This window comes from Pipistrellus kuhlii, unplaced genomic scaffold, assembly GCF_014108245.1.
Source record: "Pipistrellus kuhlii isolate mPipKuh1 unplaced genomic scaffold, mPipKuh1.p scaffold_m20_p_143, whole genome shotgun sequence".
In the NCBI taxonomy this organism is placed as follows: domain Eukaryota; kingdom Metazoa; phylum Chordata; class Mammalia; order Chiroptera; family Vespertilionidae; genus Pipistrellus; species Pipistrellus kuhlii.
Genome location: NW_023425453.1, coordinates 53763 through 76500, shown reverse-complemented (window position 1 = coordinate 76500; position 22738 = coordinate 53763). Strand labels below are relative to the sequence as shown.

Here is a 22738-nt window from a genome sequence, read left to right as displayed (position 1 = left end):
GCTCTCCTCATTGATGTTTCTCTCTCTCTCTCCCTCCCTTCCTCTCTGACATCAGTCTATAGAAGGTGACCAGATGTCCCGATTTCTAACAATTTGTCCCGCGTCCCGCGGCATTTTAAAAAAAAGTCCCGACGTTTGGAAAGAATGCACGACAAGCTAGGAAACAGCGGGAGAACGGGAAGGGAATAGACGGTGTTCGGCGACCGTGCGGCTGGCTATGCAGCCAGGATGTGAGTTTTTTTTATTACTTTTGTTAAATTTATAACGTTAAACTCTAATCATAACAAATAACTGTTGAGAACTAATTACCGAGAACTGCTTATCAAAGCTCGCATGGTTGATCAGTTGTTAGAATCCACGCAAATGAGAAATATGCCAAAGAATAAAATAATACAGTACATCATTTTTTTTAAATTTATCATCTTTGTAAATTGTACTTATGTTGAAATTTAAAAAAAAATATATTACAATACTATTTCTGCGTTCTATGAAAACGTTTGTTGCTCCATATGGAGACCAAATTTTTAATCAAGAACCCCCCGTCTCCCCCCAGCCCCGACAATGGTGTCCAGCTTTACCCATGTTCAAATCTGGTCACCTTAGTCCTATAGGATAAAAGCCTACTATGCACACTGGCGGGATGGCCGCTCGCTATGACACGCACGGACCACCAGGGGGCAGACACTCCACACCGGAGCACGTCATGGCGAGCGACTGACCTCCCGGTCTCCTGGTCGAACTCCCGCGGGGACGCTTTGCGTATTAGCCTTTTGTATAGACAGACAGATGTTTCTCTCTCTCCCTCCGCCCTCCTCTCTCGAGTCAATAAGAAGTTCCGGGTGGACAAACCTTCAGGCCCGGGACAGAGGCGCGGGCGGGACCGAGGCCTCGGCCGGTGAGCTGCAGGAGGAGGGACCCCTCGCCCACGTGAGAGGAGAGCCGAGCGGGCGCGGAGGGCTGACCACGGAGGGAAGGAGGTGGTAAACGGGCTGCCGGGCGGGGGACACCCGGAAGCTCGGCCCGCGGGCAGGGTCACGGTCAGCCACGCCCGCCTGGCCCGTGGCCAGAGCACACGCCCAGTACGCTCGCCGGTTCATCATGGGGAAGCGATGGAAGCATCCGTCGCAGAGCTGTGCTCACTTCTCCTGGGGAGGAGGAGGGGGGAGGAGGAGGGGGGAGGAGGAGGAGGAGGAGGGGGGGGGGGGGAGGAGGAGGAGGAGGAGGAGGGAGGTGGAGGAGGAGGGGGGAGGGGGAGAGGAGAGGATGAGGGGAGTAGGAGGCGGAGTGGGGGGAGGAGGGGGAGGAGGAGGAGGAGGAGGGAGGAGGGGGAGAGAGGGAGGAGGAGTTGGTGGGGAGGAGGAGGTAGAGGTGGGTAGGAGGTGGAGAGGAGGAGGAGGAGGGGGAGGAGGAGGCGGAGGAGGGGGAGGAGGAGGGGAGGATGTTGGGAGGAGGAGGAGGATGGGTGGGGCGGAAGGCGGGGGGGGGACGAGGAGGGGGGGAGGAGGAGGCGGGGAGGAAGGAAAGCGGCGGCGGAGAAGGGGGGGAAAGGAGGGGGAGGAGGAGAAGGAGGAGGAAGGGAAGAGAAGGAGGAGGAGGAAGAGGAGGGAGGGAGGAGAGGAGGAAGAGAGGGAGGGGGAGGAGGAGGAGGAGGAGGAGAAGGAGGAGGAGGAGGAGGAGGAGGAGGGGCAGGAGGAAGAGGGGGAGGAGGAGGAGGGGGGAGGAGGAGGGAGGAGGAGGAGGCGGCGGAGGAGGGGCGGAGGAGGATGTGTATGTGATGTGTATGGAGGAGGGGGAGGAGGAGGGGGCGGGGAAGGAGGAGGAAGAGGGGGGAGGAGGGGGAAGGAGGAAGAGGGGGAAGTAGGGGGGAGGAGGGGGGGGAGCGGGAGGGTGGGAGGAGGAGGGATGGAGGGGGAGGAGGGGGAGGCGGAGGAGGAGGAGGGGGATGGCGGAGAGGAGGAGGGGGAGGCAGGAGGGAGATTGAGGAGGGGGAGGAGGTGGCGGAGGAGGAGGAGGAGGGAGGAGGGGGCGGGGGGAGGAGGCGGGGGAGGAGGAGGGGGACGGGGACGGAGGCAGGAAGAGGGGAGATGAGGGGACGGAGGAAGAGGGGGCAGAGGGGCGGAGGGGGAGGAGGGAGGAGGGGGAGGAGGGTGGAGGAGGAGGAGGAGGGGGCGGAGGGGGGCGGAGGAGGAGGAGGTTGGTTGGGGGCGTAGGTGAGGAGGAGGGGAGGAGGCGGAGAGGGGGAGGAGGGGCGGAGGAGGAGGAGGGGGGAGGAGAGGAGGGGGGAGGCGGAGGAGGAGGGAGGAGGATGAGGAGGAGGAGGGGGGAGGAGGCGGGACGGAAGTCGGAGGGGAAAGGAGGAAGAGGGGGACGAGGGGGAGGAGGCGCGCCGCACGCGCACCGCGCACGCGCCGCGCACGCACGCCGCGCCCGCGGAGGAGGAGGAGGAGGGGGGGAGGGGACGGGGGGAGGGGAAGGAGGAAGAGGGGGAGGAGGGGAAGGAGGGGGGGAGGAGGAGGGCGGGGGATGAGGGTGGAGGAGGAGGAGGAGGGGAAGAAGAGAAGAAGGAGGGGGGGAGGAGGGCGAGGGAGGGAGGAGTGGAAGGAAGAGGAGGAGGAGGAGGGGGAGGAGGGGGGGGGGAGGAGGAGGATAGAGAGAAGGAGGGGGCGGAGGAGGGCGCGGAGGAGCGGGGAAGAGGAGGAGGGGGAGGAGGAGGAGGAAGGAGGGGAGGGAGGTTGGTGGGGGAGGGGGAGGGAGGAGGCTGGCGAGGGGGGAGGATGGGGAGGAGCGGTGGGAGGGAGGAGGAGTGGGAGGAGTGCGGCTGAGGAGGATGTTGTGGAGGAGGGTGGGTGAGGAGGCGGGGGGAGGATGGGGGAAGCGAGGGAGGAGAGAGGAAGCGAGGGGCGGGAGGGGGGAGGAGGAGAAGGAAGGGGTGAGGAGAGGAGGAGGGAGGAGGAGGGCGGAGGGAGGGAGGGAGGAGGAGGTGGAGGAGGAGGAGGAGGAGGAGGAGGAGGAAAAGGAAGAGGAGGAGGAGGAGGGGAGGAGGAGGAGGGAGGATGGGAGGAGGAGGAGGAGGAGGGGGAGGAGGAGGGGAAGGAGGGAAGAGGAGGAGGAGGAGGAGGAGGAGGAGGGAAGAGGAGGGAGGAGGCGGAGGGGGAGGAAGAGGGGGAGGAGGGGGAGGAGGAGGAGGAGGAGGGGGAGGAGGAGAGGAGGAGGGAGGAGGAGGAAGAGGGGGAGGAGGAGGAGGAGGAGGAGGAGAGGGAGGAGGAGGAGGATGGGGGGAGGAGAGGGAGGAGGAGGAGGAGGATGTTGGGAGGTAGGAGGATGGAGGGGAGGAGGGGGGAGGGATAGAGGAGGGGGGGAGGAAGAGGAGGAAGGAGGGAGGAAGGAAAGAGAAGAGGCGGAGGAGGAAGAGGAGGAGAAGGTAGGAGGAGGAGGGAGGAGGGGGGGGGGAAAGGATGGGAGGAGAGAACAGAGGAGGAGGAGGGGGGGAAAGGAGGGGGAGGAGGAGAAGGAGAGGAGGAGGAGGAGGAAAAGGAGGAGGAGGAGGAGAACAAAAAGAAAAAAGAGAAGCGAAGCGAAGCTATGGCCGACCCAGACACTGAGCTGGGGAAGAGGTCGCACAGCTGAGGACAGGAGGTGGGAGGAGCCGGCGGGCGCGTGGCGGGGACCAGCGGAGGGAGAACCCTGGCCTGGGTGACGGGGGGAAGAGCAGGGCAGGGGCCCTGCAGGAGGGCGGGCTGCGGGGAGGCGGGGGGGAGGCTGCCTGCGGGCCCCGAAAGTAACCTCCGACCCAGGACACCGCAGAGGAAGCCGGCGGGAGGGCGGCCAGGAAAGCCTCCTGTTTCTACGCAGTCAGCCCCCACCCACTGTGGGAGCTAGAGAAGGGGAGGAGGGGCCGCGGCAGCTTCATTTTATTATTAAAACACACACACACACACACACACACACATACACACACACATACACACACATACATACACACACATACATATACACACATACACATACATATACACACATACACACATGCATATACACACATATACACATACATATACACACATTCACACATACACACATACATACACACACATACACACACATACACACACACATACACACACTCTAGAGGTCCGGTGCATGAAATTCGTGCACAGGGGCGGGGGGGGGGGGCGGGGGTGTCCCTCAACCCAGCCGGCACCCTCTCTGATCTGGGACATCCCTCTCGCTGGCTCCTAACCCCTCTGCCTGCCTGATCGCCCCTAACCCCTCTGCCTGCCTGCCTGATCGCCCCTAACCACTCTGCCTGCCTGATCGCCCCTAACCACTCTGCCTGCCTGATCGCCCCTAACCACTCTGCCTGCCTGATCGCCCCTAACCACTCTGCCTGCCTGATCGCCCCTAACCACTCTGCCTGCCTGATCGCCCCTAACCCCTCTGCCTGCCTGATCGCCCCTAACCACTCTGCCTGCCTGATCGCCCCTAACCCCTCTGCCTGCCTGATTCCCCTAACCCCTCTGCCTGCCTGATTCCCCTAACCCCTCTGCCTGCCTGACTGATCGCCCCTAACCCCTCTCTCTGCCTGACTGATCGCCCCTAACCCCTCTGCCTGCCTGATCGCCCCTAACCCCTCTGCCTGCCTGATCGCCCCTAACCCCTCTCTCTGCCTGATTCCCCTAACCCCTCTCTCTGCCTGATCACCCCTAACCCCTCTGCCTGCCTGATTGCCCTAACCCCTACGCCTGCCTCATCGCCCCTACCACTCTGCCTGCCTGATCGCCCCTAACCACTCTGCCTGCCTGATCACCCCTAACCCCTCTCTCTGCCTGATTCCCCTAACCCCTCTGCCTGCCTGATCGCCCCTAACCACTCTGCCTGCCTGCCTGATCACCCCTAACCCCCACTCCCCTTACTGCCGGCCTGCTCACCCCACCCCCCAACTGGCTCTACCCCCGCTAACCATCTCTGCCTCAGCCCTGCCCGGAAGGTCTCCCGGTCTCATTAGCATATTACCCTTTTATTAGTATAGGTTTTTTTTATTTCGGAAGGAGAGAGAGAGAGAGAGAGAGAGAGAGGGAGGGAGGGAGGGAGGGAGGGAGGGAGGGAGGGAGGGAGAGAAACATCCATGGTGGGAGAGAATCCTGGATCGCCTGCCTCCTGCACGCCCCTCCCACACCAGGGGATCGAACCCCCAACCCAGGCAAGTGCCCCGACCGGAAATCGAACCCTGACCTGCCGGCCGGGGCCTCTGTGAGCTTTTAGTCCTTTTTTGTCGCTTCTGCCGGACGTCCCACAGCATGAACATGTTATCCGGGGGGAAACGTCACATTCTGCCGTTAAAATGGAATGCACCTCTCCTGCCAGGTTATGTTTCTGTTTGTTTGTTTTCATTGATTTGTGAAAGAGGGAGGGGAGAGAGAGAGAGAGGGGGGGGAGAGAGAGAGAGAGGGAGAGAGGAGAGAGGGAGAGAGAGAGAGAGAGAGAGAGAGAGAGAGGAGAGAGAGAGAGAGAGAGAGAGGAGAGGAGAGGAGAGAGAGAGAGGGAGGAGAGAGAGGAGAGGAGAGGAGAGAGAGAGAGAGAGGAGGGAGGGGGGGGAGAGAGAGAGAGACGAGAGAGGAGAGGGAGAGGGAGAGGAGGGAGAGGGAGAGAGGGAGGAACAGCAATGATGAGAGAGAATCACGGACCGGCTGCCTCTGGCACGCCCACCACCGGGGATGTGCCCGCAACCAAGGTCCATGCCCCTGACCGGAATCGAACCCGGGACCTTTCAGTCCGCAGGCCGACGCTCTACCCACTGAGCCACACCGGGTGGGGACGAGGCTCCGGAGAACGGGGTTCCCTCTGTGCTCACACGTCGCCATCAGAGGAGGGACGCGGGCGGGCGGGTGACAGGAAGTCCGTGGGGACGGACCAGAGAGGCGGGAGCAGGCAGAGCGGGGGGGCCCTGGGATTGGACAGAAGGTGAGATGATGGACACCTGCTTCTTTTACTGAGGGGGGTGCGGGAGAGGTAACCGTCAGCAATCCCATCCTATGGAATAAAGAGGTGATATGCAAATCGACCCTCACGCCCTCACAAGATGGCTGCCTACGACCAGACTGGCTGGAGGGGGTTAGGGAGGGACGACCAAATGACTGAACAGCAGGCTGCAGGGGGCGACCAGGACAGTGGCAGACGGGGGGGCGAAGGGGGGGGGGCGTGAGGGGCAACCAGGCTGGCAAGAGGGGCAGTTAGGGGCAGCCAGGCCGGCAGGGGGAGGGTAGTTGGGGGTGACCAGGCTGGCAGGGGGGGGGGCAGTTAGGAGCAACCAGGCCGGCACACAGAGGCAGTGAGGGGCGATCAGGCTGGCAGGGAGAGGCAGTTAGGGGCCACCAGGCAGGCAGACAGGTGGGCAATTAGGAGCCAGCGGTGCAGGATTATAAGAGGGATGTTCAAGTGCTGGGTTTATTTTGTTTTTGTTTTTTTACCGGGTTACAGAAGGGTAAACTGAGGCACAGGGCAACAGCAAGGGTGGGGGATCCAAACCCTGGTGCCCCCGGAGGTTTCTCCCCCACCCCACCCCACCCCACCCCACCCCAGGGCTCCGTCCTCCACCACCTGCACCTTATCAGGCCTCAGGGGACAAGGGCGGAGTCCTCAGAGCCGGGGCGGGGGGGTCCCCCCAAAGGCATTCCGGGGCCACCTCGCTGGAAATTGCTTCCCTCCCTGTCTGAGGACTGGCAGGTTCGCCGGGCATGTCTCCTTCAGACAGCCCTTGAGACAAAAACGGGATTCCAGCCGAGGGGGCGGGGGACCAGGCTCTCCCAGGGCAACCAAAGTCGTCTTTCAAATGCAAATGGGAGACGTGTGTGCATGTGTGCGTGTGCGTGTGCATGTGTGTGTGTCTGCCATAGAAAACCTGTGTGTGCATGTGTGGTGTGTGCGTGTGTGGTGTGTGTCTGTGTGTGGGGTGTGCATGTGTGGTGTGTGTCTGTGTGTGGTGTGTGTGTGGTGTGTGCGTGTGTGGTGTGTGCGTGTGTGTGTGTGTGTGTGTGTGTGTGTGTGTCTGCCATAGAAAATCTGTGTGTGCATGTGTGGTGTGTGCGTCTCCCCTGACAAGGTCGGCCTCTGCCCCCACGGAGCCCGTCCCATACACACTAGGGGCCCAGGGCACAGACTCATGCATGGGTGGGGTCGGGTGGGCCCAGGGTGGGTGGGTGGGCCCACCCTGATCAGGGGGGTGTGTGCGCACGGCGGGGGCGGGGGCGGGGGAGGGGAGGGCATATCAGGGGTGGGACCGGCCAGGGGAAGGGCCTTGGCCGTTGGCAGGCTGGCCCCGCCCCCTGGTCAAACTCCAGAGCCGAACTTCCTGTCGGACTCCTGGCCAAGGGGACAATTTGTATATTAGCCTTTTATTATATAGGATTTTAATATTTTTACTTCCTGGTTTCAAAGTGAGGTGAAAGGAGAGGGGGAGGAACAGCGATGTGCTGTTCCACTTATTGGTGCAGTCATTTGTGGCTTCTTCTTTTTTCTTTTTTCTTTTTAATGTATTTTATTGATTTTTTTTACAGACAGGAAGAGAGAGGGACAGAGAGCTAGAAATGTCGACGAGAGAGAAGCATCGATCAGCTGCCTCTTGCACACCCCTCCCTGGGGATGTGCCCGCAGCCAAGGTCCATGCCCTTGCCCGGAATCGAACCTGGGACCTTTCAGTCTGCAGGCCGACGCTCTGTCCACTGAGCCACACGGGTTTGGGAGGTATAATATATATATTTTTTAAATTTACTAAATGCAAAGCCCTAGCCAGTGTGGCTCAGTGGAGAGAGCATCGACCTGCAGACCGACGGGTCCCGGGTTCGATTCCCGGCCAAGGGCATGTGCTGGGGCTGCAAGCTCCATCCGCCATGGAGGGCGTGCAGAAGACACCCACCCAGGATTCTCTCTCCTCGTGGATGTTTCTCTCTCTCTCTCCCCCTCTCCCTGCCTCTCTGAAATCAATAATATATATATCGATATATATACTTTTTTTTAAAAAAATTGGCCATTCCCCAAAGCTAAAACAGGACTGGCTGGACTCAAAGACACTCTTTCCCCGTCTCTGCAAATAAAGCAAACATCCACTGGCCCACGCCCACGGAGCTGCTCACCCTGGTATCGTCTGTATGGGGGTGGGGGGGAGGAGGGGCGGGGAAGGAAGGAAGGGAGCAATTTCTTTAAAGACCAGCGGCCCGGTGCATGGAGTTCCTGCGCGGTGAAAGGGGCCTCCCTCAGCCCAGCCTGCACCCTCTCCAACCGGACATCCCTCTCGCAACCTGGGGCCTGGCTCCTAACCCCTCCCCTGCCTGCCTGCCCCATCGCCCCTAACTGCCCTCCCCTGCCTGCCTGATCGCCCCTAACTGCCCTCCCCTGCCTGCCCCATCGCCCCTAACTGCCCTCCCCTGCCTGCCCCATCGCCCCTCACTGCCCTCCCCTGCCTGCCCCATCGCCCCTAACTGCCCTCCCCTGCCTGCCCCATCGCCCCTAACTGCCCTCCCCTGCCTGCCCCATCGCCCCTAACTGCCCTCCCCTGCCTGCCCCATCGCCCCTAACTGCCCTCCCCTGCCTGCCCCATCGCCCCTAACTGCCCTCCCCTGCCTGCCCCATCGCCCCTAACTGCTCTCCCCTGCCGGCCTGAGCGCCCCTAACTGCCTCTGACGGCCTCTGCCCCCCACCACCATGGCATCGTCCAGGAGGAAGTTGTACGTATGGAAGACGGCCGGTCGGTCGGTCGGTCGGTCGGCCATGTCTAATTAGCATATGACTCTCTCGTGAGCATAGATTCCCTCAGAGGGAGGCGCCCAGAGCTCCCTGTGATCTGTGATCGGAGCCTGCGGCCACCGCAGCCCTGATAATCTATCCCAGAATAGGGTGATGTGCGGATTGGTCGGGACGAGTCACATACTGGCCGTGGTATTTTGCGGAAGGGCCACACTCAAGGGGCCAAAGAGCCGCATGTGGCCGAGCCAGCAGGGACAGGCCGGCAGGGGAGGGCAGTTGGGGGAGGGGGGGACCAGGCCTGCAGGGGAGGGCGATTGGGGTGACCAGGCCAGCAGGGGAGGACATTTGGGGGGGGACCAGGCCTGCAGGGAAGGACAGTTAGGGGGAAACTGGCTGGCAGGGGAGCAGTTAGGCATTGATCAGGCTGGCAGGGGAGTGGTTAGGGGGTGATCAGGCTGGCAGGCAGAAGCGGTTAGAGGCCATCAGGCAGGCAGGCAGGCAGGCGAGCGTTTGGGAGCCAGCAGTCCTGGGCTGTGAGAGGGATGTCCCAGATGCGAGAGGGTGCCGGCTGGGCTGAGAGTCACCCCTGCCCCCATGCATGAATTTCATGCACCGGGCCTCTAGTCATAATAATAATAATAATAATAATAATAATAATTGTAAATAAAAGTGTGAAAAGCCCAGGACGAGAGGTCGCGTACGTTCCTTCCAGCCCTAAGACCCTGCCGTGGGCCGGGCGGGCCGAGCAGCCGAGGGTGGCGCTTCCGGCTTCAGGTCAAACACAGCGAGGGCAGAGGGCAGACACGTCATCAGATAACCCAGGGCGAAACCCAGCTCCAGAGCCACGCCCTGCGCTCACCCCGGCCCGACCCCAGCCTCCAGGAAGTGGCTGTGCCTCACAGATGTCGTAAGGCAGACACACCTGCCTCCGGGGCAAAGGGCAGGCAGGGACTGGCTCCCAGTAATGAGTGCTGACTAAAGGGGCACTATGCTAAAAAGACCGGACATCTGCCGGACGCCCGTCCAGGTAAAGCCACGGTGGGAGGGGCCACGGCAGAGGCGGTTAGGGGCCATCAGGCAGGCAGGGGAGGGCAGTTAGGGGCGATCAGGCCAGCAGGGGAGGGCAGTTAGGGATGACCAGGCCAGCAGGGGAGGGCAGTTAGGGGGTAGTCAGGCCAGCAGGGGAGGGCAGTTAGGGGCAATCAGGCTGGCAGGGGAGGGCAGTTGGGGGCGATCAGGCTGGCAGGGGAGGGCAGTTAGGGGCGATCAGGCAGGCAGGCAGGCAGGAAGGTGAGCAGTTAGGAGCCAGCCGTCCTGGATTGCGAGAGGGTTATCGGACTGCTGCTTTAGGCCCGATCCCTCAGGGCAAACCATCGGTCGGACATCCCCTGAGGCGTCCCAGATTGGAGAGGGTGCAGGCTGGGCTGAGGGACCCACCCCCATGGACCCCCTATGCACCCCCCATGCACCAGGCCACTAGTCTTTTCTCTTCTTTTCTTTCCTTTTCTTTTCTTTTAATAGAGAGGAAGAGGGAGGGATAGAGAGCTAGAAACATCGATGAGAGAGAAACATCGTCCAGCTGCCTCTTGCACACCCCCTACCGGGGATGTGTCCGCAACCAAGGTACATGCCCTTGACCGGAATCGAACCCAGGACCTTTCAGTCGCAGGCCAACGCTCTATCCACTGAGCCACACCTGTCTCAGCGCACTAGTCTTAGTATAAACCCTATTCAAGGAAGAACTTCACTGTCTCAATTTAAAAAGCCTAATGCTGCCAGAACCGGTGTGGCTCAGTGGATAGAGCGTCAGCCTGCGGACCGAAAGGTCCCGGGTTCGATTCCGGTCAAGGGCATGGACCTTGGTTGCGGGCATATCCCTAGTGGGGGGTGTGCAAGAGGCAGCTGATGGATGTTTCTCTCTCATCGATGTTTCTAACTCTCTATCCCTCTCTCTTCCTCTCTGTAAAGGATCAATAAAATATATTTTAAAAAATAAATAAAAAAGAATAAAAAGCCTAATGCCAAACCCTTATTTTATACACATATATACGTGTGTGTGTGTGTGTGTGTGTGTATACACATATATATTTCAGAGACGAGAGAAGAGGGAGAGAAACAGCCACGAGGAGAATCACGGATTGGCTGCCTCCTGCATGAGGCCCCACCCTGCACACTAAGCCTTCCGCCCGGGCAGGTGCCCTGACCGGGAATCGAACCCTGACCTCCTGCTTCCTAGGTGGATGCCCAACCCCTGAGCCAGGCCGGCCGGGCCCTACCCCCTCTTTTGAATTCCTGCGTCACCGACGGCAAATCCCAGCGCCCCCCGGACCCTGTACAAAACACACCTCTGACAGCCTTTCCCGGAACAGGTGGCTCTGAGAACCACCTGTGTAGCTTCTGACCCAACGCATTTGCATACGAGACATCCGTGTCTGCCCGGAACAGCTGGGACCCCCGTGACACGGGACCTCAGCCCCCGCAGAGGCCATAGGCGTGACAGCTTCAGTGCTTCCTGGTGGCCAAGCCTTTTTGTTTGTTTGTTTGTTTTCCCTAGGGACAGGGACCCTGAATAGGCCCGTCTGCACTTTTTTTAAAAAATATATATTTTATTGACTTTGTACAGAGAGAAAGGGAGAGGGATAGAGTGTTAGAAACATCGATGAGAGAGTCATCGATCAGCTGCCTCTTGCACACCCCCTACTGGGGATGTGCCCGCAACCAAGTCCATGCCCTTGACCGGAATCGAACCCGGGACCTTTCAGTCCCCAAGCCGACGCTCTATCCACTGAGCCAAACCGGTTTCAGCGCGTCTGCACATTTTTATTTTTACGTTTGTTTAAATCTAATTTTATGATGGCTTGTCTCAGGTTAGGTTCCTTACAAGGCTATTTCTTGGGTCACACGATCTCACGCATCTAGAGGAAATAATGGACAACATAGACTAGGGGTGTCGAACTCAATCAGAGAAGGGGCCAAAATCTAAAATCCAGCCTAAATCGCGGGCCGAATGGTTTACTGAACAGTCATAAACTGTCTTTGTGATGGAAACGCAGCGGAGTTGTGTGCGTGCCTCTGGGCCTGGCCAGTGGCCACAGACAACTGGGGGGTGAGGGAATATGTAGGGAGGGGGGTTGGGATGGGAATAAGGACAATTACGTGAGACCATAATCAATCAAATAAATTAATTAAAAAAATAAAATAAATTTTTAAAAATCTATTTTTATGGATGTCAGAGAGGAAGGGAGAGGGAGAGGGAGAGGGAGAGAGAGAAACATTCATGAGGAGAGAGAATCGCGGGTCGGCTGCCTCCAGGGGATCCAGCCCACAACCTGGGCATGCGCCCTTGACCGGGAATCAAACCCGGGACCCTTTGGTCCACAGTCCCGCGCTCTACCCACTGAGCCACACCGGCCAGGGCTCAGCAAATACGTCTCAGGGAAACGCTGTGCAGGGAGGGGGGTTAAGGCCACGGGGATGCCCACAGACAGATGTACTCTGCAGCCCTGTCCCCGAGGCTGCCTCCCGCAGACACCCCTTTCCCCGTGTGTCCCCCCAACACTGACCTCGGGCGGGGGAGGGGCAGCCACAGACAGAAAGAGAAAAAAAAAAAAAGAAGGGAAAAAAAAAAATGGGCGCCAGGTGAAGTGGGGGAATGGAACTCAAGTGTTCTGTTTGCCCCGGCTGGATGGCCCTCCACCTGAACGTGGCCCCATCCAGGGCCGCCCTCCCCCCTCCTGCGGATGCCAATCCAAGCTAAGGAGAACCCCCAAGCCCTGGGCGTGCGCCCTTGACCAGGAATCAAACCCGGGACCCCCTTCAGTCCGCAGGCCGGCGCTCCACCCACTGGGCCACACCGGCCGGGGGCTCAAAGCTGTGTAGGGAGTGGGGTTAAGGCCACAGGGATGCGCACCCGGGTTGCTGGCCCAGGCTGGGGGAAGGCTGCCAGGCGGCAGGGCGGGGGGGGCACCCCTCGCACTCTGCCCATCACGGTGCCAACTTCACACCCCGGGGCCCCCTCCAGTTCTGCCCAGAGCCACCCCGCTGCTGCTGCCCCTCAGGACCCCGCACCCCCAGCTCCATGGCTCTGGGGAGGGTCGGCCGCCCTCCCTCCAGGAACCAGAAAGACGGACAGAGGTCTCCAGGCGCCCTGTGCCCGGCCCAAGGTCACGGGAGCCCCGGGGACCTGCCGCCTCCGGGCTGGCACCACACACACACACACACACACACACACTCACACACTCCACGCCAACCCAGCCGGGGAGCCCCCACGCGCCCCTTGGCCTTGGTGGGGTGGGGGTGGGGGGCGACCAGAGCCACAGAGGACCCAGCCAGCCAGGCAGGGGGAAAGGCTGGGGGGCACCCAGGTGCGCCCGCCCGGAGTCCGGGCTGTCCAGGCACCTGGGGGGCAGGGAAGGGTTTGGTTTGGAGAGGGGGCGCACGGGGGCGCAGGGGGGGGACAAGGCCAGGACGCACCTGCCCAAGAGGCACCCCCGTGCCGGGTGGGCCAGACCTGACCGGTCCCCCCTGCCCCCCGGGGGGCGCGCACCGGAGGGAGAGGGGCCAAACCAGGAACCTGGGGGGGGAGAAGGAGGGGTTTTGGAGAGAGGGGGCGCGGGGGGGGTGGGACACAAGGCCAGGACGCCCCCCCGTACCCGGACCCGTCTCCCTTCCCCCTACGCAGCAGAGCCCAGGCCGGACCGTCCCCCCTGTACCGCCCCCCGGGGGGTGCGCGCGCGGGGTTGGGGGGACATGCAAGGCCAGGACGCACCAGGGGGCGAACGCACAGCCCAGGAGGCACCCCTGTACCCGGACCCATCTCCCTTCCCCGCACCCAGGTCAGGCCGGGCCGGACCGCCCCCCACCCCTCGGGGGGCGCGCGGGGGAGGGGGCAAACCCCTCCGGAGTCCGGGCTTCCCGGGAACCTTTGGAGAGGGGAGCGTGGGGAGCGGGGGGGAGGGGGACAAGGCCAGGACGCACCAGGGGGCGAACGCACAGCCCAGTTGGCACCCCCTTACCCGACCCGTCTCCCTTCCCTGCACTCAGCCCAGCACCAGCCCAGGCCGGGCCGGGCCAGGCCGGGCAGGACCGTCCCCCCTGTCCCCCCGGGGGCGCGCGCGGGGGCCTCACCGGGTGCGCAGCGCCTGCCAGGCGGCGTCGATGTCGGCGTAGAGGTTGCGCTCGGAGGGCCGGCCCGAGCTGGCGCCGTAGCCCGAGTAGTCGTAGGAGAAGACGTTGCAGTTGATGCGGGAGCCCAGGCCGAGGTAGAAGCCGCACATCTGGCCCAGGTCCACGGCGTTGCCGTGCGAGAAGAGCAGCGTGTAGCGGCCGGCGGGCGCGCAGCGCACGAACATGCAGCCCAGGCGGTTGCGGCGCGCCGTGCGCCAGAAGAACACCTCCACGGCGTCCAGCTCGCGCTGCGAGAACTGCCAGTCGGCGCGCTCGCTCAGGTGCAGGGAGCAGGCGCCCGCGGGGCCGCCCTCCTCCCCCTCCGCCGCCGCCGCCGCCGCCGCCGCCGCCGGGGCCGGGGCGGCCGGGGAGCCCGGGGCGGCGGGGTCCGGGGAGGCCGGGGCCGCCGCGCCCGCGCGCTGCTCCGGCGCCAGCACCGCGTAGGTGGGCTCGGGCGGCAGGAAGGCCAGCTTGGCGGCGATGCGGCTCGGGCAGGGCGGGCAGCAGAAGAGCCAGCACAGCTCGCCCAGCGAGAAGCCGTTCATCCTGGGGCCGGGCTCGGGCATCGGGGCGGCGGGGCGGCGGCGGGCCCCCGCCGGGCCGGAGCGAGGCGCGGAGGGAGGGAGGGAGGGAGGGAGGGAGGGAGGCGGGGCCGGCGGGCGCGGAGGGCGGGGCGCGGAGGGTCAGCGGAGGCCCCGGTGTCCCCGCCTCCCCCGGACGGCCCGGGCCCGCGCGCGGCGCACAAAGCCGGTGGCCATGGCCGGCCGAGGCGCCCCGGTTCCTTATCCCCCGCGCGCGCGCGCGCGCGCGCTCCGCCACTTCCGGGGGCCGCGCGGCGGCGCCACCGCGGGACGCGCTCGGGGCGCGCGCGCTTCCTGCCAGGGAACCGGTCGCGCGGGGAGGGAGGGAGGGAGGGAGGCGGGGCCGGCGGGCGCGCACGGGGAGGGGCGGAGCGCAGAGGGTCGGCGGAGGACCAGGTGTCGCCGCCGCCGCTCCCCGGGGGAGGCACAGACGGCCCGGGCCCGCGCGCGGCGCACAAAGCCGGCGGCCATGGCGGGCCAAGGGACCCGGGTTCCCCCCCTGCGCGCGCGCTCCGCCACTTCCGGGGGCCGCGCGGCGGCGGCCCCCGCGGGACGCGCTCGGGGCGCGCGCGCTTCCTGCCTGGGAACCGGCGGCGTGGGGAGGTCCCCTCCCGGGCGGATGGATTCTGGGGCGCCCGTGGGAAAGGGAGCGGCAGGTGGCCTCCCGGGAGGACGTGGCCCCCCGCCGCCCGCCCCCCTGGGGTTCCCTTCTGTTATAGTTATAGATGTTTGATTTCTATCTTAAGGATTTAAAACAGTGTGTGAGAATAATGACTTGTGTGATTTTTAAAATAGGAGTGAAAAGGCATCTGTTTGTATGAGTGACTCATAGGTTTAAGTGTGAATCGTATTTCTGATCTTATTCCGATGTTTTAAGTAAAAGAAATTATTTGAAAGGTATTGAAAGGCTTAGTATAAGCGACTCCATGTAGTGTGACTTTGAATCCATTTTTGTGAACACTTAAGTTTTAAAAGTGACTCTGAGCCGAAACCGGTGTGGCTCAGTGGATAGAGCGTCGGCCTGCGGACAGAAGGGTCCCGGGTTCGATTCTGGTCAAGGGCATGGACCTTGGTTACGGGCACATCCCCAGTGAGGGGCGGGCAGGAGGCAGCTGATGGATGTTTCTCTCTCATCGATGTTTCTGACTCTCCCTCTCTCTTCCTCTCTGTAAAAAAAAATCAATAAAATATATATATTAAAAAAAAAAAGTGATTCTTAACCCCTAACAAGTGTTTATCTGGAAGTTGGAAAGCGAGGCAAAAAGTACCTGGAGACACACACACACACACACACACACACACACACACACACCCCTGCCTCCCATTAAGACACACTGAAGACCCATCATGACGCAGCAGAAAATGGCCTTAAGGCAGTGTTTCCCAAACTTTTGACACATGTGTACCCCTTCTATAATTTTCGTAACGCTGAGTACCCCTCATACTCATGAGGGCGTAGAATAAGGCGCAGCTAAGCTCGGGGCAGTGCGTATCCCCCCCCAAACTCCGGTGCCATGCGTACCCCCACCAGACTCTTCCCACGCCCCTGGGGGTACGCGTACCACACTCTGGGGAACACTGATTAGAAGGAGGAAACTGCCGAAACCGGTGTGGCTCAGTGGATAGAGCGTCGGTCTGCGGACTGAAGGGTCCCGGGTTCGATTCCGGTCAAGGACATGTGCCTTGGTTGCGGGCACATCCCCGGTATGGGGTGTGCAAGAGGCAGCTGGTCGGTGTTTCTCTCTCGTCGACGTTTCTAGCTCTCTATCCCTCTCCCTTCCTGCTCTCTGTAAAATATCGATAAAATATATTTAAAAAAAATAAAAATAAAGGAAGGAAACTGAGGCACCAGGTCAGGGACCCTGAAGGGGCCCTCCACCCAGCCTGTTCTCTCCGCTCCCTTCTCCCTGTTGGAAATACTGAGTAAAACCCTGCCCGAGGGAGTGAACTGTCACTGCCCGTGAGCCGAACCTCGGAGGCCTCGATCGTGACCAGACGCTGCAGCCACGTGTTCCTGTCCTGTGTGTGTGTGTGTGTGTGTGTGTGTGTGTGTGTGTCAGCGCGGATCTCCAGTCCTGTGTGTGTGTGTGTGTGTGTGTGTGCGTGTGTGTCAGCGCGGATCTCCAGTCCTGTGTGTGTGTGTGTGTGTGTGTGCGTGTGTGTCAGCGCGGATCTCCAGGTGACCTGCCTAGGCTCCTGGAAGCCACCAGGACCCTGGTAAATAAACCGTGTGATTCGTATATTTTTAAAAAATACTTTATTGACTTTTTTTTACAGAGAGGAAGGGAGAGGGATAGCGAGTTAGAAACATCCATGAGAGAGAAACATCCATCAGCTGCCTCCTGCACACCCCCCACCGGGGATGTGCCCACAACCAAGGCACATGCCCTTGGCCGGAATCGAACCCGGGACCCTTCGGTCCGCAGGCCGACGTTCTATCCACTGAGCCACACTGCTTAGGGCTCTCATTGATGTTTCTAACTCTCCCTTCCTCTCTGTAAAAATCAATAATATATATATATATATTTTTTAAACAAACAATAGGACATGCAATAAACACTCATGTTTCATAGGTGACATTTTTCATCGAACTCAGTGCCCTGACCCAGGGCATGCCCCGTGCCAACTGCCGGGAGCCTCCCGGTCGCCCTGGTCCCTCCTGGCCTGGCAGCCGAGCTTCCTCTCTGGAAGAGGCAGGGGGACCCGCCTGGACGGACAGCTGGGCGGCTGCGGACGGACAGGGGGAGGGGGGAACTGGCCCACACTGACCTCAGTCACCCCGGGGGACCTGCCTTTCAAAGACCATTTCTACCTCAACATAATTCTGAGTCCGGCCAGTGTGGCTCAGCGGTTGAGCCTCGACCTGTGAACCAGGAGGCCCGGGTTCGATTCCCGGTCAGGGCACAGGCCTGGGTGGCGGGCTCCATCCTCGGGGGGGGGGGGGGGGGCGTGCAGGAGGCAGCCGGTCCGTGATTCTCTCTCGTCGTGGATGTTTCTCTCTCTGCCTCTCCCTCTCCTTTCCTCTCTTTATCCAACAAAAAAATATTTGTACTTCTTTTTTAAAAATATATTTTGTTGATTGTTTTACAGAGAGGAAGGGAGAGGGATAGAGAGTTAGACACATCGATGAGAGAGAAACATCAGTGAGGAGAGAGAATCATGGATCGGCTGCGGGTCAAGCCCGCAACCTGGGCCTGTGCCCTTGGCCGGAATCGAACCTGGGACCCCTCAGTCCACAGGTCGACACTCTATCCACCGAGCCAAACCTGTTCCTTCCTGGAGCAGAGGAGGGGGCAGCCCCGGGCGCGAGGCCCCCGCATGCATCCTCTGGCCAAGCGCTGGCGTCGTCGGATCTCTCCTAATTTTAAAAAAATATATAGATATTTTTTATTGATTTTCTACAGAGAGGAAGGGAGAGGGATAGAGAGCTAGAAACATCGGTGAGAGAGAAACATCCATCAGCTGCCTCCTGCACACCCCCCTACTGGGGATGTGCCCGCAACCAAGGTGCATGCCCTTGACCGGAATCGAACCCGGGACCCTTCGGTCCACAGTTCGACACGCTATCCACTGAGCCACACCGGTTTACGGCTCTCTCTCCTCTTTAAATTATGCACATGCTAGAGGCCCGGTGCATGAAATTCGTACACGGCCTGCGCCCTCTCACAATCTGGGACCCCTTGGCGGATGTCCGACTGCTGGTCCAGGCCCCATCCTGCAAGGACGTGCCTCACTCAGACATCTCTCTTGTGACCTGGGACCGCTGCCTCCTAACTGCTCACCTGCCTGCCTGCCTGATTGCCCCTAACCCCTACACCTGCCGGCCTGATAGTCCATAACCACTCTGCCTGCCTGCCTGATCGCCCCTAACCACTCTGCCTGCCTGTCTGATCGCCCCTAACCACTCTGCCTGCCTGCCTGATCGCCCCTAACCCCTCTGCCTGCCTGATCACCCCTAACCACTCTGCCTGCCTGCCTGATCGCCCCTAACTGCTCACCTGCCTGTCTCATTGCCTCTAACCACTCTCCAGGCCTGTCCGATTGCCTCTAACCTCCAATCCCTTTTTTAAATGTGCACAGATGTACCAGTCAGACTAGGTTACGCAGGTAACATTTTTAAAGTAGAAAGTTCTGAACTTGCAAACCTAATTTTAATGTGATAATGAACAACCCCGTAGTATCCATTTTAAGACTTTTGTGTGTGTGTGTGTGTGTGTGTGTTTTAAGGGTTTGGGTTGACAGGTGTTTTTTTTTGCAGCACTTTAAAAAAAATGAGTTTAATGAGTTGAGAGAGAGAGAGAGAGAGAGAGAAAGAAAGGGGGGGAGGGAGAGAAACACCCATCAGCCGCCTCCCACTCCTGCCTGGACTGGGGATCGAACCTGCACCCTGGGGATGAGCCCTGACCGGGAACCAAACCCTCCCGCCACCCTCTGGTGTCCGGGACGAAGCCCCCAACGGGGCCGAGCAATTTTGAGGATTTTTTTTTTCTTAGAAAATATATTTTATTGATTTTTTACAGAGAGGAAGGGAGAGGGAGAGAGAGTTAGAAACATCGATGAGAGAGAAGCATCCATCAGCTGCCTCTTGCACACCCTCCACCGGGGATGTGCCTGCAACCAAAGTCCATGCCCTTGACCGGAATCGAACCCAGGACCCTTCCGTCCGCAGGCCGACGCTCTAGCCACTGAGCAACACCGGCCAGGGCTCCACTGGCTTCTTTGGGGGTGATTTCCTGGGTCCTCAAAGAAATGGGGAAAAGGGAGTGGTAGATGCGGGAAGAGACTGAACATAAACCGTGCACCTATGGATGAGGACAATGGGGGGTGGGGAGGGGGCGGAGGGTGGGGTGGGAACCTGGTGGAGGGGGGGAGAAATGAGGAACCTTTGTAATAATATGAACAATAAAGATTGATTTAAAAAAAAAAAAAAGAGAGAAATGGAGACTCTGCCAGCACATCCCCCCCATCCTTACCCCCCACCCTCCACCCCTGCCTCCCGTCAGCTGGGCCGGACGCTGGTCTGGGCTGAGCATTCGGGGGGAGAATCCAGAATCCGTCCACAGCCCATGGGGAGCGGGAGGAAGGCAAGAAGGACGGTTTCCGGAAGATGCTCTGTGTGTGCGGACCGAGGCCCCGCCCGGGTCCCCCCCCCCCCCCCCCCCCCCCCCGTCACAGAATCGGGCCGTGTGGCCGGCCAGGCCCCCGGAGGAGCCCCCAGGGCACACGGCCCTTCCAGGGGGGGGAGCAGGGGGGTGTTTATGTTTGTGTCTCGTCCACCTCACGCCCTGAGGGCTGTGGTTTCCATCGGGGAATAGTAGTCAGTTCCGCTGGACGGAACCTTGGAAAATCCGATGTTTCTCTCCGTGACGCACCCCGGCTCTCGTGAGAGCTGCTGCCCGGAGCCAAGGGGGGGTGCCCGGCCCCCTCCCTGCCCCTGGCATCTGCCCGTTGTCTATGTTGTTGTTTTTTTTTTAAATAAAGTATAGGTTTTTATTGATTTTTATTTTATTTTATTGATGTCAGAGAGGAAGGGAGAGGGAGAGAGAGAGGAGAGAAACATCCACGATGAGCCGAAACCGGTGTGGCTCAGTGGTAGAGCGTCGGCCTGCGGACTGAAGGGTCCCGGTTTCGATTCCGGCCAAGGGCATGGACCTTGGTTGCGGGCACATCCCCAGTGGGGGGTGTGCAGGAGGCAGCGGATCGATGACTCTCTCTCATCGATGTTTCTATCCCTCTATCCCTCTCCCTTCCTCTCTGTACAAAAAATCAATAAAATATATATTTTTAAAAAATAAAGGTCTCATGGGAACGAAGTGAACTTACAGAAATCCGGGCGGGGTCTGACTGTGTCACACACCGCACACGCGTGTCCTCTTCCCGGTCTTCCCGTGTGCGCGGGGAGCTCCCTGAGGCAGGTGCTCGGAGCAGGCGCCGCTGAGTCACACGCCTGTCCACCCGTGACGTCCTGGCTGCTGCCCCACACGCTCCGGCGTCACCGGCCCACATCCTCCCTCCTCCCCCCGGAGTCCGACACCCACCTCCTCCCCAGCTGTGCCCCCAGCTGTGCCCCAGCGCCGGCGACGCCCTCCCAGCCTGCCGCAGGGACCACGGGGTCTGACACACACACACACAGACAGAGACAGACACACACAGACAGACAAACAGAGACACACACACACACAGAGACACAGAGACACACACACAGACAGAGACAGACACACACAGACAAACAGAGACACACACACAGACAAAGACACACAGAAACACACACGCACACATACACACACACACACAGAGACAGACACACAGAGAAACACACAGAGACAGACAGAGACACACACACAGACAAACAGAGACACACAGAAACACACACGCACACAGACACATACACACACACAGAGACACACAGAGAAACACACAGAGACAGACAGAGACACACACACAGACAGAGACACACAGAAACACACACGCACACAGACACATACACACACACAGACACACAGAGAAACACACAGAGACACACAGAAACACACACGCACACAGACACATACACACACACACAGAGACAGACACACAGAGGAACACACACAGAGACAGACACACACAGAAACACACACACAGATACACAGAAACACACACGCACAGACACATACACAGAGAGACACACACACAGAGACACACGCACAAACACAGAGACACACACAAACACAGAGAGAGACACACACACAAACACAGAGAGAGACACACACACAAACACAGAGAGAGACACACACAAACGCAGAGACACAGACACAGACACAGACACACACACACACACCAGGAGCTCCCGGAACCCGAGGGAAGACCCCGCCGCCCGTCGGAGGAGCCAGGTTCCCCCCCCCTCCCCGCCCAGCCCCCCCCTGCACGGTGGTGTCCTGACCCCGCCAGGACCCGGAGCCCCATGTTCTCCCGCCACCGGGCGTGACGACACGCCTGTCCTCACACACAGCTCCATTCTGACCAGTGAGCGAGCACAGCCGTGTCTTATCCCGTCCGTGTCCGTGGGGCCGTGTCCGAACCCCCTCGCCCAGCCGTGTCTTATCCCGTCCGTGTCCGTGTCCGAACCCCCTCGCCCAGCCGCGTCTTATCCCGTCCGTGTCCGTGTCTGAACCCCCTCGCCCAGCCGCGTCTTATCCCGTCCGTGTCCGTGTCCGAACCCCCTCGCCCAGCCGTGTCTTATCCCGTCCGTGTCCGTGGGGGCGTGTACGACCCCCTCGCCCAGCCGCGTCTTATCCCGTCCGTGTCCGTGGGACCGTGTCCGAACCCCCTCGCCCAGCCGTGTCTTATCCCGTCCGTGTCCCTGGGGCCGTGTACGACCCCCTCGCCCAGCCGTGTCTTATCCCATCCGTGTCCGTGGGCCGTGTCCGAACCCCCTCGCCCAGCCGTGTCTTATCCCGTCCGTGTCCGTGGGGCCGTGTCCGAACCCCCTCGCTCAGCCGCGTCTTATCCCGTCCGTGTCCGTGGGGCCGTGTCCAAACCCCCTCGCCCAGCCGGCGTGGCTCCGTGGCTGAGCATCGAGCTGTGAAGCCGGGGTCCAGGTTCGGTTCCCGTCAGGCCCAGGCCCGGGGGGCGGGCTGGGTCCCCAGTGTGGGGCGTGCAGGAGGCAGCCGGTCATCGTGGATGTCTCTCTCTCTGTCCCTTCCCCTCTGACCCCAGTAGAAATACATATGTGTCAATCCTGCCCCAACCTGATTTCTCCCGCCCGTTGCCCTAAGCCCGTGGTCGGCAAACGGCGGCTCGCGAGCCGCAGGCGGCTCCGGGGCCCCTGGAGGGCGGCTCCTCCACCCAACGCCACGGCCTGGGCGCGTCCGAGTGGCAGACGTGGCTTAGAAGACGTCACGTTTAAACCGTGTGGCTCCCGGAGAAATGTCCGCCGTGGTGCCGCTGGTGTGTGGCTCGGCCGACCCCGGCCCCGTGATTTCCGCCCAAAATGTGGCACAGACTCGGCTGCTGAGCCCGGAGCTGTGCGCACGCCCAGGGCGGTGTGTGTGCGTGTCACACGCTGCGTGTGAGCGAGCCCGGGCCTCCTGCCTCTCCCCACGCTTCCCCTGCCAGCGCCACGGGGCAGCCGCTCTCCTGAGTGTGGGTGCGTGTGAGTGTGCATGACTGTGTACATGTGTGTGTTTGCGCGTGTGTGCGCATGACTGTGTGCGTGTGCATTTGTGCACGAGTGTATTTGTGTTCTGTGCACGCACCTGTGTTTGTGTGTGGGA

At 60.7% G+C, this 22738-nt stretch overlaps 1 protein-coding gene across 3 annotated transcripts in view; it reads right to left on the bottom strand.

Moving 5' to 3' along the window:
- The window catches only part of ABHD17C (abhydrolase domain containing 17C, depalmitoylase), a 28343-nt gene extending 13813 nt beyond the window's left edge, over positions 1–14530 (bottom strand). For 2 of the 3 annotated variants that reach the window (XM_045581615.1, XM_036437607.2), the window contains exon 1: positions 13867–14521. In XM_045581615.1, the coding sequence (XP_045437571.1) occupies positions 13867–14471 (605 nt within the window). In that variant the 5' untranslated portion in view covers positions 14472–14521. Of the gene's footprint in view, positions 1–13866 lie in introns of all 3 variants that reach the window. The other variant, XM_036437608.2, reaches the window with a different exon arrangement.
- Between the last annotated feature and the right edge of the window lie 8208 nt (positions 14531–22738).